General features: G+C 37.3%; 1 protein-coding gene across 3 annotated transcripts in view; it reads left to right on the top strand.

The window, feature by feature from the left end:
* The window catches only part of hdac4 (histone deacetylase 4), a 399,927-nt gene that overhangs the window by 224,190 nt on the left and 159,922 nt on the right, over window positions 1-15,815 (top strand). For all 3 annotated transcript variants that reach the window (XR_012385010.1, XM_005172529.6, NM_001039358.2), the window contains 1 exon segment: window positions 14,899-15,143. Coding sequence is in view for 2 of the 3 variants with exons in the window: in XM_005172529.6 (XP_005172586.1) it covers window positions 14,899-15,143 (245 nt within the window). In the remaining variant the exon portion in view is untranslated.

The following is a 15,815-nucleotide window of genomic DNA, read 5'->3' as shown; positions in this document are numbered from 1 at the left end:
TAAGTCATTGTTGGTATACTCAGCATTAACAACTGATATCGAAGTATATATATGGTTATCGTTTAATATAAAAATTAATTATCAAAATTGCATATTTTTGCAATATCGCCCAGCCCTAGTGTATAGCATTTATTGTTTTAAAATAAGATATATAATAAAATATATAATGTATTTTACATTACAGTAATGATAACTTTTATAATAAAGCCTGTTTACAATAACAGAATAATCTAAAGACTATGAAGCTATTATAATAGTCATAAAAAAGCAGATACAAAATATACGATATAATTTCATTAGTGCTTTCTGGGTTACTTTAGTGTGCTAACAACATTGACAATAAATCTATAAATATATGTTTCTTAATATAAATAACATATTTACAACCATCAAGGCAGCACTTTCTAACCCTACAGTATAGTCAGACCAGTCAGTTATAGAAATATGTCGTTCAGCAAATACATAAAAAAAATCATATACAAGTATGTTTCTCTTGATATTGCAGTGCAAATATGACCCTTATGTTTTCTTGACAGTTCTCATTAGAAACTACCTTTGTGTCTTCCCTGTATTTGTTCTGTTTTCCCAGTTCTGGACAGATTTGAGTTGAGCTTGAGGTACAAGAGCTCAGAATATGCAAATCCAGCATTATATGTTGTCATGCAGCGAGCGTATGAATGGACAGTCATTCTCATGATTTCATTGATCAGCTTTTGTGCACCAGTAACCTGCCAACACACGCGCTCATATTGATGAGCAGTTGTGTGTCGCTCCTGTGAAGCCCCAGGGGAAGCTGAAAAACAAGTGACTCATGCCATTCGTAGTCAATGTTTATGGACAAGATGGCTTACCCTGGGCTATTTATAGCGGCTTCTGTTTGGAATGAGTAAATTCTCCATCATAATTCTCCCTTCCTTTTTCCTACGCTCCCTCAATGACTGTTTACATCCACATGGAAAACTTGATTCACTATCAGCATTTGTTTAAATACAGTTTATAATTTGTAGTTCCATATAAATTAATATTTTGCTTTCTAGAAATTATAAAAGTGACATTGTATTTGTGTGTGTGTGTGTGTGTGTGTGTGTGTGTGTGTGTGTGTGTGTGTGTGTGTGTGTGTGTGTGTGTGTGTGTGTGTGTGTGTGTTAAGAGTGGCTTAATATCATATATTTTGATTTGGATCTCAGTACTGATACCAATAAAATCGTAGTCAACAAATAGCCAACCTCAAAAGTTAAGGGAATTGAAAATGTATTTATAAAATATGAATAAAAATAGATAAATTTTTTATTTATATATTAATATATTTGTATCACACTGTAAAATACGTATAAAATGTTCTATTAAAAATGTTAAATAACTTATTAATAAAGTTGTACGGAATAGCAACGAAAGCGATCTTGCAGGACTCCCAGAGTTCATCTTTGGATTTATCTTCAATGCCTCCTTCATCTTACCTCATTATGCTCAATAATGTTCATGTCTGGTGACTGGGCTGGCCAGTCCAACCCTATATATCATTTTCTCTTTCACACTTTCTCTTCTTTTTTTTAGACCTCAGATTCAAATACCCAAACAAAAAGCATAAAACATCTCTTTCTCTCTCTCTCCCTTCTTATCTTTACCTTCATGTTATTGACGCTGATTCACACAGGGCTTCAGCGTCAACATTTGACGAATTGCTTGTCTAAAGTTGGGGTTGACGTGACTGTCATAGCAGCGTCAGCCAATGAAATAAATCCGCAATCAGCTTGTCTAAAGTTGGGGTTGACGTGAACGTCATAGCAGCGTCAGCCAATGAAATAAGTCCACAATTAGCTACTGCCTGAGCTGGGGTATTTGCATAAAGGGATTGGATTGGCTGACGCTTCTGTTGGTGCTTGAAAAGTTGAGAAATTCCCAACTTCTGCAGGGAGCATCTTACCTAAAGCAGCGCAGACAGGCTCACAATTTAGTTCGGCAATCCTTGACATCACCCATTCAAAATGAATTGGAATTGTTGACACTGACGCCCTGTGTGAATAGGGCGTGATACCATTGTGTCATTCTGTTTTGAAGTTTACTAGTTTCAGGAGCAAATTCGGAAGCACTTGTGAACTGAATGGCCATGCGCAAAATGAAGAATTGAGTAAAATTAGGATATCGAGCCATTTGCAGTCGTCTGATCAGTAGTTAATCTCCATTCAAAGGCCCAGTGGCGGATTTAGGCATGGGCAATATAGGCGATTTCCCAGGGCAGCATCTTGCAGAACGGGGAGATGGTGCAAAAAAACTAAAACATGCCCCAGTAAAAAACATCTGTGACCCAGTAAGCTATGGGAGCCAATTTATTTTTTGCAAGTGTATTAATTTAGCATGGTTATCTCAGAATAAAGATGTTAGGGGCCATTCGCGTCTGGCGTCTTTTGCACTCGCAAGTTTGTTGTTCTCTATGTGCAACCGAAATGTCACTGGTGAAAGCAAAGTGACGCATGCGCACAGAAAACCACTCTCATCTAATTCACAAACCCCGCTCCTGCTTGACTTGAAGCCTACAATCAGCCTTGACGCAATGCTTCTGCTCACCTTGTGAATTTCAGATGTTTACATGCACGCTGCTAAAATACAAGCCGCTCATTTGATGTTAAACCAGAGTAACAGCCTTTTACTTTTATGACACGAGGTGTCAGTATGCAGCGAGTTTTAAAAGAAACTGAAGTTTATATAATATGATGATGATTGTATTTTGACTAGGCATGGCTATGAAGCAGAAATGAGGACTTAGTGTAAAACCATTAATAAATGGCCTTGAGTCGGGTCTAAGATGAAAAGATGATTTTTGTATTTTATAGAATTGTCATATTAAGGCGTACTCACACTATGTACAGTTGCCTTTAACTGGGCCAAAGCATGCTTGTCCCCCGTCCTGTCTCCCCTGACAGCCCGCACTCACATTACATTCTGGCCTGGGCACGCTTACGTCATCGATGATGCGCTGTTCGGTAGAGAAGTGCTCTCGCTCTCTTAGTTATATCGTTTTATTTGTTGATATGCAGTGACACACAGTCAAATATTTCGCCGAACAGATCAGCCACTTTTGACACTCATAAACAATCATAAAGTCCTCGAGCTGCAGGAATTAGGAGGTTTGCTGATGGTGCAGCTGTCGTGCAGTGAGGGGTTTGGGTCTTTAATAATCTATGACAGTTTGGGTTCATTGAACAGTAAGTATGATTAATAAATCCATATGAAACAGTCCCGTAAAAGTCATGTTTTGTCTTGAGTTTCGGGCTCAGGCACGCTTTGCACTCACACTATAAGCTTACTGAGCCAAAGCCCAAATGAACCGGGCTCTGGCACACCTCTTCCAACCGGGCCAGGGCCGGCAAAGTGAACCGTGCCTGAGCCCGATTCAGCGCACTCACACTTTTTAAACGATCTGGGAAACGGGCCTGGGCACGGTTGTAGGCTCTTAATTTATTAAGTGATCTTAGCACATCACTCCAGGTTTGTCTTTACATTGTTTTCCAGTTACATTTAGAATTGATTTCTGTTATTTCTTTAATTTAATTTAATCATTCATTCATTTTATTTTCAGCTTAGTCCCTTTATTAATCTGGGGTCGTCACATCGAAATGAACCGCCAACTTATCCAGCAAATGTTTTACACAGCGGATGCCCTTCCATTCGCAACCCAACACTGGGAAACAATTTTATTCATAATAAATATAAATATTTTAATAATCCCAATTCTTGTTTTGTCCATATCTTACCCAAAATTGGGTTAAAACTATTTTCTTTATTAGAATGTAAATGTTTAATGGTCCATTTTTATATTAGCTAGATGTAACTTTGCTACTATTTATAAGCTTGGGGTGTGGTTCACCCAGGGTGCCATTTAAGCTAGAACCACAAAAGCCAGAGGGCGCTCTTACGAAAAGCTACTTTTTTTTTCCAGCGGTTGCTTGCTAAACAAGATTTTATTGCTTATATTGATTTACAGATGACTATGGAATCCACTTACAGAATTTATTTTAAACACTAGACTGAAGTTTAAAGTAAAAACAGTACTATATGTGGTACCTTTGCATGCTTTCAGATGTTGCAGCATTTACAAAATTAGGTAACACTTTAGTACAGGTCACAATTTATATCATTAACAAACCATTAACTAAAACTACCAGCATAATAAACTGTTAATTACCTGTGTGTTAAAAGTAAGTAAGGATTTAGGTTTTAAGTGGGATTAGAGATGCAGAATAAGATCATGCTTTATAACTGGTAATGAACAGTTCATATCTTAATAATAGGCAGGTAATAAGCCAGTAGTTCATTGCTTGAATTGTGACCTAAAATAAAGTGTTACACAAAAATATTCTGCCGTACGCTCACTTTTAGGAAGGTTTCTATGCATTGTTATACAAATGAGACCCCAGATCTTTGAACTTGTGTAAATTGTTAAGGAAAAAAACTGATGCAGGACTGTGTGGTATGGTTAAATTGAAGTGTTTTTTGACTTTATAAGGATGTTGACTTATTGCAGAAAATTATCTAAACCAAATTATGAACCTTTGAACTAGCAATTGAGGCAGTTGGAAATCTGTCATGTAAGCATATTATTTGACATATCTGCTGTTCGTTTATATTTGTGCATGTCCTTTTTTTCTATCATCTCTCAGATAGGGAGTCACTCCACATTTTGCATTGAACTCTGTGAGTTGCACTTGTCTTTCTATGAACAGAACAAACACTCCTTTATTCATCTGAGCGCAGCCTGTAGAAAACCGGGGCTTTTCTGACGTAATCAACATGCAGCTCAGATGTTTCCCCAACACCTCATTATCCACGGCATCCCAGCAGAGGGTCATAGGTTCAGTCAGGGACACTGTTCTGCACAGGGTGGCATTGGGCCATGAGCCTGGAGCAGCACTGTGCTTCTCAGGAAAGGCCCCAGTTTAGGTAAAAAAAAAAGTTGGGAAAATGAGACTTCCATAGTATTTTCTTCCCCAAAGTTCATGGTTGCCATCAGCCAGCGCTCTTCAAAATATAGATTTTTTTATTTTTTTATTTTTTTATTTTTTGCGTTCAACAAAAGACTTCAACCTTTATTACAGCTCATGATGGATAATTCTCAAAGAGGGAATGACAAAAATCTTACCTGAGACGGTGTGTACATGGGAGCTCGAGTGCCCAGCAAGTGCACTGTTGTGATCGATGACTCTCGATTGTTTATTAATGCCTGTGAAAGCGATGACGTAATCTTGACAGTGGAGTGACGCTTTTTGATTCGTACTCATAATCAGGTTGTCGTGTCCATGGTGAAACTGTATTTCGTGTTTGTACACCCATCGCAAATGTATCAGTCAAATACAAACAGACAAAGAAAATGTTTTATCTGTGTCTGTTCTAATCACAGATTTTGGAATTGTAACCTCGTAAAATTACGAGTATGTTCCTTTACGTGTTTCTTATTACAGATGCGTGAATTTTATTTACGCACAAAAAATTTATGACAGCGATTTTATTCCACACAATATACATAAAAATATTTCTAAATGTTGAATGTTGTCACTTTATGTTATATGTAGGCCCACACGGAATCTGCGCCCACAGAATTCCGCAGATTTTTCGCAGATTTTCCGCAGAATTCCACAGATTTCTGCAGATTTTTAGCCTATTATTAATTCTGTTTATTTACTTGAGTAAATGTGTAAATCTGAATTTATTCAGTTTTTATTCATTAATTTATCACTTTTTATTTAATATATTAAGGCCTAAGTTATGAAACTCCGCTGGGTACTCCCAAAATAATTCAGCAGAAATCCGCAGATTATTACCAAAATTCTGCGCAGAAAGAGCAAAAAACTTCTGCAGATTCCGTCTGGCCCTAGTTATACGTTTTGGTTGTATGTATACAGTAAGTGGTTTATGATTTGTTAAATACCTTATCAGCTCAAAAAAAAAAATAAGAATCATTATAAACTATTGCACACCAGACGCGTCACGTTATGTTGATTTGTGAATAAACTCAGAGCTCATAATTCTTTATAAAAAACAAAACAAAACATAAAAAACATTATTTTGTCCAATCCTGTGTATATGTGAAACACAGAGCCTGTCCAAATGTCTTATAGGGATCACTGTACAAGCGGATTCTGTTGTTTTAGGCAGGACGGTTGATGCAGTAGAGATGCCTGGACTTGCTCTCTGTAGAGTTGCACCTGCACCCATTTCCTGACTTAAATGTGATGCATTGCTGATAGATAGCAGTGTAGAGTGCTGGCTGTCCCAGGATGCATCACTCCTCACAAGGTACATAGTGTAATGGCTGGCCGCCGCATTCATGGCCTTGGTGAATCAATCTCCATCAGTTCATGCTGTAGAGAGAGAGAGAACGTGTGGGTGTGTATCCGCGTGCATGTTCGGCCAGTGCTGTGCGTGTCAGCAAATCCCCTTTTTTTGCAGAACTAGTGCTGCAGGGGTGATTATTTCTCTTTACGCTTATATTGCATCATTCTAATTGGGTAGAAATGCATATCCCCTTCGTCCCCAGCGTGTCTCCTAACTGCAACATGCAGTGCTCTGGCTGTTATTAATGTCCTAACAGTCTCCCTAAGTGTGTGCCAAGCGTCTATCCTCAGAGAGCACAGCAAAGAACAGGATTACCCCGGGCCAGTCGGCAAACTCCTAACGCAAATGTTGCCTAATCCTCTCTGTAAGAAATAATTATGCTAGTAAACAAACTGTAGCTCTGCATCTGGGGTTTACGCGCGAGGAAGGCTCATCCCACCTCCACACGCTCTGTGCTGAGATGGAGGTGCCAGCTGAGTGGATTTCACAATTCTCGCTTTAGCTGTGCACCATTCACAATTTAACCGAGGAAGCCGCTTCAAGTCCCAAAGCTGAGCTGAATTTAAAAGCAAAAGCAAGCAGAATTAAAATGAACGACTGAAATGAAACATTTTAACAGGGAAAAAAAGGTTTTGAAATTAGATGGATAGATGAAAGGATGTATGGATGGATAGATAGAGGATGGAAAAACAAGTAAGAATGGATTGATAGGTAAATGGATTAATCGATGGATGGATGGATGGATGGATGGATGGATGGATGAATAAATTGATAAATGGAAGGAATTGTGGGTGGATGGATGGATAGACAGAAGGAAAGGTAGATCAATAGATGGATAGAGGACGGAAAGACAGAAGGGAGGATGGATGGATGAACAAAAGGAAGTGTGGATGGATGGATGGATGGATGGACGGATGGATGGAATCATGGAGGATGGAAAGACAAGGTGGGATGGATTGATGGACAGTAAAACAAGGATGGATGGATGGTTAAACAAAATGAATGGTGGATTGATGGATGGATGGGTGGGTGGGTGGATGGATGGATGCATGGAGGATGGAAAGACAGAAGGATGGATAAATGGATGGATGGATGGATGGATGGAGGAAAGGAAGAATGGAAGGATGGATGGATGGATGGATGGATAGATGGATGGATGGAAGACGGAAAGACAAGGAAAGATGGATGGATGGAAGACTGAAAGACAAGGAATGATGGATTGATGGGTGGATGAAAAGACAAGGATAGATTGATGGATAGATATATGGATGAACGGAAGGGATGGTGAGTAGGTGGATGGATGGATAGACAGACATAAGGATGGGTGGATCAATGGATGGATAGAGGACGGAAAGACAGAAGGAAGGATGGATTGATGGATGGATGAATGGATGGAAAAAAAGAAGGGTGGATAGATGGACGAATGGATGGATTGATGGATAGATGGAAAGGCAAGGAAGGATGGATGTATGGATGAACGGAAGGAATGGTAGATGGATGGATGGCTGGATGGATGGAGAATAGAAAGACAGAAGGATGGATGGATGGATGGAGGGAAGGAAGGAAGAATGGATGGATGGATAAGTGGATGGAAGACGGAAAGATAAGGAAGGATTGATTGATGGATAGATGAAAGGATGGATGGTAGGATGTACAGAAAAAGGGTGGATGAATGGAGGATGAAAAGACAGAAGGGTGGATGATGCATGAATGGATAGATGGAAAGACAAGGAAGGAAGGATGGATGGATGAACGGAAGGAATGGTGGATGGATGATGGAGGATGGAAAGACAGAATAAAGGATGGATGGATGTATAGACTAAGTGAAGATAGACTGGATGGATGAATGGATTAAGTGATGATATACTGATTAATTGATTGATTGATGCATTTGTGTGTTCATGAATGCATAGACGGACCAAAAACGATGGATTCATGGATAAGCCAATGAAAGATTAATTAATGAATAGATGGGTTGGTGGGTTGATAGATAGTTGGATAGATGATAGACTGCTGTATGAGTGGATGGAGGTGTTGATGGATGGGAAGATAAATGGGCATACAGTGTATGTATGAGTGTATAGACAAATGATTGATGGATAGATGGATGGGTTGATGTATTTATAATTGGATGGGCAGAGATTTCCCTGATGCTACAAATCTTTTATTCCTGTCATTCCAATTCATCTTGCTTCAAAACAATTGAAATGTTCACTAATAAATTCAAAGAGTACCACATGTGATATGTTCAAGCTAGTCATTGTTCTCTTCTAAACTTTTTCCAGCAAATCTAAATGAGTCTCTCCTGAATAAAAGAGGCACTCAAACTGTATTTATTAATTCAATTAGAGTTTCTGTTTGCCAGTGTGCTGAGGTTTTCTTTGGCATTTTGATTACTGCTAATAGTCTTTTGTGTTTGTTTGGCCACTGGGCTTTGTTTGGACTGGGCCGTGGATGCAAATATTTTTCGCCTGTCTCTTGATGCCAAAAACACAGATAAACAGCGCTCTTATCGCAGCTTATTTGTGCAAAGTTTAACGTGGAGGAAGTAGTTCACTAGTTGACTGCTTCCTGTTCGTCTGAGCGTGGGCAGCTAGAGATCGTATTGTTCAATTCCAGGGGCTGGGTATCAACGGTCCCTTTGTGGCCAAGGATTTGCGTCAGAAATATGATTTTCTGAAATGATTTAGTCGGTATTAAAGAGCGTTTCTTTTCCATGATATCAAATAGGCTTTGACGCTGGCCTTTGTGTGGCCTCAGGGCTTCCGCTGTGGGCTTTTGTTTTATCCTGCTAAGGGGTCAGGGGAGCATCCTTGAACTTGTGGCATTTGGGGCATCGTGACGTCCCATGAGTGGAGCTGACACTTCAGCCATGAATGTGGTCAGTGTTCCCCCTAAAACCCCTCTTATTCAGTAATGCGCAAGGTCCCACGCCAGCAGTCTGGATGCAATATGGTGTCAGTGGCTATTTATTGCAGACCCCATGTCAGCTTTTTTCCTTGTTCAAAGTTTGACCCTGGCAATGTTTTGGATGAATAATGTAAACAAAAGTAGAAAAGTAATTGCAATAATATTTAAAAGATATTAATAAAGAGGTTAAATTTAAATTGGTGTTCAATTTAATTCTTGTTGTTAGATTCAGAGTTCAATAATCAAAATCTATAGAGATGGATGGATAGTAGAAAGAATGATAGATGCATCGATAGGTATTTGGATGATGGAAAGATGCATTGATTGAATTAATAAATTGATGGATGGATGGATGGATGGTTTGATGGATGTACGGACGGATAGTGTAAAGATGAATGTAAGGATGAACATTTGGATAATGGAAAGATGCATTGAATAAATACATAAATTGATAGACGCTGATTAATTGATGTATTTTGATTTATTATTATTGATTTATTTTATTGATTAACTGAATAAATAAATTAATGTAATCTGATTAATAGATGTATTTTTGATGGTTGGATGAATGAATAAATGGATTAATGGATGTTTGGATTATGGAATGATGCATTGATTGAATAAATAAATTGATAAAGTGATTCATAGATAGATTTTGGATGGATGCACAGATGAATATTCGGATTATTGAAAGATGCATTGATTGAACAAACAAATAAATTGATAGACTGATTAATGCATAGAGTTTTGATGGATGGATGGATGGATTTTTGATGGTTGGTTGGGTGGATGGATGGATGGATGAATGATTGGATATTTGAATTATGGAAAGATGCATTGATTCAATAAATAATTTGATCGAATCAATTCCATCAATAGATGGCTGGATGGACAGTGGAAAAATGGAAGCAAAGGTGAGCATTTGGATGATGGAAATATGCATTGATTAAATAAATAAATTGATAGATGCTGATTAAAAGATGGATTTTTGATGGATGGATGGATGGATGGATATTTAGATTATGGAAAGATTCCTGGATTGTAGTTTTTAAGGTTGGATGGATAGTGGAAAGATGTATGCATGGATGGGCATTTGGATTATGGAAAGATGCATTGATTGAACAGATAATTTGATATACACTGATTAATAGATGGATTTTTTGGATGGAACAATGAATGGATGGATAAAATGATATTTGCATTAAGAAAATATTCATGGATTTAAAAAATAAAGTGACAGACTGATTAATTAATGGATTTTGATGGATGGATTTTTACTGATGAATTGTGGAAGGATGTATGCATGGATGGGCATTTGGATGATGGAAAAACATTGATTGAACAAATAAATTGATAGACACTGATTAATATATGTATGTTTTATGGTTGGATGAATGGATGGATGGACAAATGGATATTTGCATAATGGAAAGATGCATTGATTGAAAAAAATAAACTGATAGACAATGATTAATAAATAGATTTTTGGATGGATGAATGAATGTTTGGAAAATATACATTAATTGAATAAATAAATAAATTTATAGACTGATTGGATGGATGGATGGATGGATGGATGAAATTTGGATTATGGAAAGATGCATTGATTGAACAAATAAATTGATAGATAATAAGATTGATGGATGATTTTTTAATTAATAGAAGGATTTTTGATGGATGGGTGGATGGATATTTGGATTATGGAAAGATGCATTGATTGAATATATTGATAGACTGGTTAATAGTTGAATTTTTGATGGATGAATATATATTTTTATTATGGAAAGATGCATTGATGGATGGAATTTTAAGGATGGATAGTGGAAAGATGGATGCATGGCCATTAAAAAGATGATTAGATGCATTTATTGAATAAATGTGTAGATGCTAATTAAAATATGGATGTTTGATGGATGGATGGATGGATGGATGGATGGATAGTGGATAGTGGAAAGATGGATGCATGGCCATTAAAAAGATGATTTGATGCATTGATTGAATAAATGTGTAGATGCTAATTAAAATATGGATGTTTGATGGATGGATGGATGGATGGATGGATGGATGGATGGATGGATGGATGGATGGATAGTGGAAAGATGGATGTATGGAAGGGTATTCGGATGATAGAAAGATGAATTTATTGAATAAATAATTTAATAGACTGATTAATAGATGCATTTTTGATGGATGGATGGATGTATGGATTGAAGAGCAGATGGATAAATCAATGAACAGATGAACAAATGGTTGATGGAAAGATGCGTTTATAGTGGATTAATGGCTAGATGATGGAAAGATGACTTGATAAACAGATACGTTTTTAGATGAATAAATGAATAGATTAATGAATGGCTATATTGATTGATGGATGCATTGTTAGGTGGATAGTGGACTGATGGATGGATGCGGAGATAGTAAAAAAGTCAAGTGCTAGAATTCTGAGAATCTCAACCTAAGACTGACTACCAATATTGTAAATACAATAGCATGTTGCTGTAAAACACACACTATACAATTAATGACAAAAGTCAAGACGACAAATCTGTGTACAAATACAAACATGTTGCTTTGACTTATTTTAATAAATTAGTAAGGATTCAACAATATATTTAAGATACACTTATTTTAATATTTTATTAACGTGACTTGAGATGACTAGAAAGGTTAATTTAAATCAACTAAAAAGTAAAGTTAGCAAGATTTTCTTTACACTGCATGAAACCTTCTGATTTATTAGAGGTTTTCACTGTGCATAGCAAAGAAACTTGATATTTTTAAACAGAACAAAGCTGTCTTACACTTACCACTATAATATGTAATACAATGCAGTTTATTGAGGTGTTCACACACTTGCAGGAATGTTTCATCAAGGAACATTTACCGAATTCCTTTGCTTATTCTAATTACACACTGTCGAAGAAAAAGCAAGCATAAAATGCCTTTTAATGATGCCCTACTTATTCTTGTTTGGGATTTCATTGCTCTTTTAACCCACAAACCTTTTGGGCCTCGCAAACCAGTCGTAAATCCACTTAACTTTTCAACACAGGCCTCCTCTCTGCAGATTGTAATTGCTCAGTTCCTCAGTTTTGTTCAGATTTATCTGTCAAAAGAGAGAGAGAGAGAGAGAGAGAGAGAGAGATTGAGGAAGATCTGCAAACCTGAGCTCTTCCTGATTCCAGTGACGCTGTTGGTTCGCCAGCTGTGATTTTGACCAAGATCTGTGGCAGGAACATGAGGTTTCTTTCCTCTGTTTGTTTTGATGTCTGGTATGATGCTGACGCAGAGCTGTACGCTGTGTGCACATGTTTGAGATGCTTGTGATTGGACAGTCTCTTCTTACTCTAATTGTTTTGTGGTACAGGCAGGATTTTGATATGGCTCATGTGGACACCGCGATCACTTGATTTGGAAATGCAATTTGTTTTATCTTCTTTCAGATGCAATACAGTGTATCCCGTACAATACAATACAATACAATACAATACAATACAATACAATACAATATAATATAATATAATATAATGTAATATAATACAATACAAGTCCCTTTATTAATCCGGGGTCGCCACAGCGGAATGAACCGCCAACTTATCCAGCAAGTTTTTACGCAGCGGATGCCCTTCCAGCCACAACCCATCTGTGGGTACATCTACACACACATTCACCCACACGCTCATACACTATGGACAATTTTGCCTACCCAATTCACCTGTACCGCTTGTCTTTCGACTGTGGTGGAAACCGCAGCACCCGGAGGAAACCCACGCAAACGCAGGGAGAACATGCAAACTCCACACAAAAACGCAGAGGCTCGAACCAGCGACCTTTTTGCTGTGAGACGACAGCACTACCTACTGCGCCACTGCTTCCCCACAATACAATACAATACAATACAATACAATAAAATACAATACAACATGTATCCTTAAAGGAAAAGTTTACCCAAAAATGAAAGTTCTGTCATCAATTACTCACTTTTTACTAGTTCCAAGCCAGTTTGAGTGTTTGTTTTTTTTATTCTGTTGAGGACAAAAGAAGATATTTTGTAAATGTTAGACACCTGTTATCATTGACTTCCATAGTTTTCTGTTACGAAAGATTTCAATTACACTTCAAAATATCTTCTTGCATGATCACCTCATAGCAAGATGGTAACTGAGCTTTGGCTGGGTCAGTTTGCATTTCTGTGTGGAGTTTGCATGTTCTCCCTGTGATTGCATAGGTTTTGTCTGGGTGCTCCGGTTTTCCCCCACAGTCCAAAGACATGGTATAGGTGAATTGGGTAGGCTAAATTGTCTGTAGTGTATGAGTGTAAATGAGTTTCCCAGGTGATGGGTTGCTGCCGGAAGGGCATCCTGTGTGTGAAACATATGCTGGATAAGTTGGTGGTTCATTCTGCTGTGGCGACTCCAGATTAATAAAGGGACTAAGCTGAAAAGAAAATGAATGAATGATATAAAATCTTTGGTGCTCAACAGAAATAATAAATAAATAAATAAATAAATAAATAAATAAATAAATAAATAAATAAATAAATAAATAAATAAATAAATAAATAAATAAATAAATAAATAAATAAATAAATAAATAAATAAACAAACAAACAAACAAATAAATAAATAAATAAATAAATAAATCAACAAACAAAACTTGTTTGGAACAAGTAAAGGGTGAGTAAATGATGACCAAATTTTTATTTTTGGTGAACACACATCCACAGACGGTATATATATCAAACTTGGTTAGCTCAGTTTTGCTCTATGTCTGTTTGTTTGCAAGGCAAGACACGTCAACCGAATATATGTTTTTAGACCTTTTACTTTTACCTGTATTTATCTTGATATTAACTAGGCTTCTTAGGTTAACTAGGCAGGTTACAGTAATTAGGCTAGTTATTGTATAACGATGGTTTGTTCTGTAGACTATCGAAAAAATATAGCTTAAAGAGGCTAATAACTGACCTTAAAATGTTTATTAAAAAAATAAAAACTACTTTTATTCTAGCCCAAAAATATTATCAGACATGCTGTGAAATATTCTTTGCTCTTTGAAACATCATTTGGGAAATATTTAAAAAAGAAAAAAATCAAAGGGAGGGGGTGGGGGGGTGGGGGGTAATAATTCTGACTTTAACTGTGTGTGTGTGTGTGTGTGTGTGTGTGTGTGTGTGCGTGCGTGCGTGCGTATGTGCCTGCGTGCGTTCGTGCGTATATATAAATATATATATATATATATATATATATATATATATATATATATATATATATATATATATATATATATATAGATAGATAGATAGATAGATAGATAGATAATGCCTTTATTTATATATGACAAAATAAATAAATATTGTTGTGTAATTGAATAAATAACATTATGGTTTGCTGACATAATTCAGACTGTTAATTAATAGCAATCCATAAATGAACATATATCCATAAAGCGCTTATGTTTGTGACCTCAATACCATGATGATTTCTGAAGGATTTGTCTTTGCAGCAGGAAAATTCCTTCTGTCTAAATGCCCTTTGAATGTTGACTTGGATTAGCTTTGCATGAAAGTTTTAAAAGCTTTGTGTACTTATGTAGTCATGCACAGTTTGCGTGTGTGTGCTCATTTGCTAACCGTCTCCTTTCTCTCTCTCTCTACAGTTGATGTGAGTGTGGCGCTGCCACTGCAAGTGCCACCTTCTGCCATCCCTATGGACCTGCGTGTGGATCACCAATTCGCCCTGGCGCCGACAGACCCGGCCCAGCGTGAGCATCAGCTGCAGCAGGAGCTTCTGGCCCTCAAGCAGAAACAGCAGATCCAGAGGCAGCTCCTGATCGAAGAGTTTCAGCGGCAGCACGAGCAGCTCTCCCGACAGCATGAAGCCCAGCTGCAGGAGCACGTCAAGGTGAGGCTGCTGGGATTTCTGTACGCCAACCTGGATGTTAGCATCCCCCTGGATCCAACCAAATAAGACAATACGATTTTTCCATTGGCCTTTGGTGCTAGCCAGAATGTGTGGATATGGATTTGTTTGTTTAATGGATACAACTTTTGATTCGTATGTAATTGCTGGATGCTCAAAACTAAAGTTAGGTTATAAACAAACTACACTACAGCAACAGTAGCCGTGTTATCATTCAGAGATGCAAATTAAAGCTGTGATAGGTGAATGTCTTTAGAATTTTTTATATGCTCGTTGAACGGCTCCTGATAGCAATAATCAAATTAAGTTGTCTAAATGTGTTTTTTAATATTCTGTGAAAGGCATAGGAACAAGAAAAGTTAGTCCAATCGAAACATTTGGTCTAAACAGTACAATAGGCTGTCCTACCTGCCTGTAATTGCATACGTATGCACAGAAAGGTTTACATTAGGGTTGGGCAAATAAACGATACAATATTAAATCGCGATGAAATTTGTCAATAACAGTTATAAGCTTCCGGACTTTTATACTCTCTTTTGATCTAAGAGCCATTCACACAGCAGAAATGTGCAACAACGGGAATATAAAAGTGTGTTTAGAATAGAGATGGACCGAAATTTTGTCCTTGCACTCACACAGACCACAGGTTGAGCG

The sequence above is a fragment of the Danio rerio genome, chromosome 9 (genome assembly GCF_049306965.1).
Source record: "Danio rerio strain Tuebingen ecotype United States chromosome 9, GRCz12tu, whole genome shotgun sequence".
In the NCBI taxonomy this organism is placed as follows: domain Eukaryota; kingdom Metazoa; phylum Chordata; class Actinopteri; order Cypriniformes; family Danionidae; genus Danio; species Danio rerio.
The sequence above is the reverse complement of the archived record's forward strand: the minus strand, read 5'-3'. Positions and strand labels throughout refer to the sequence as shown.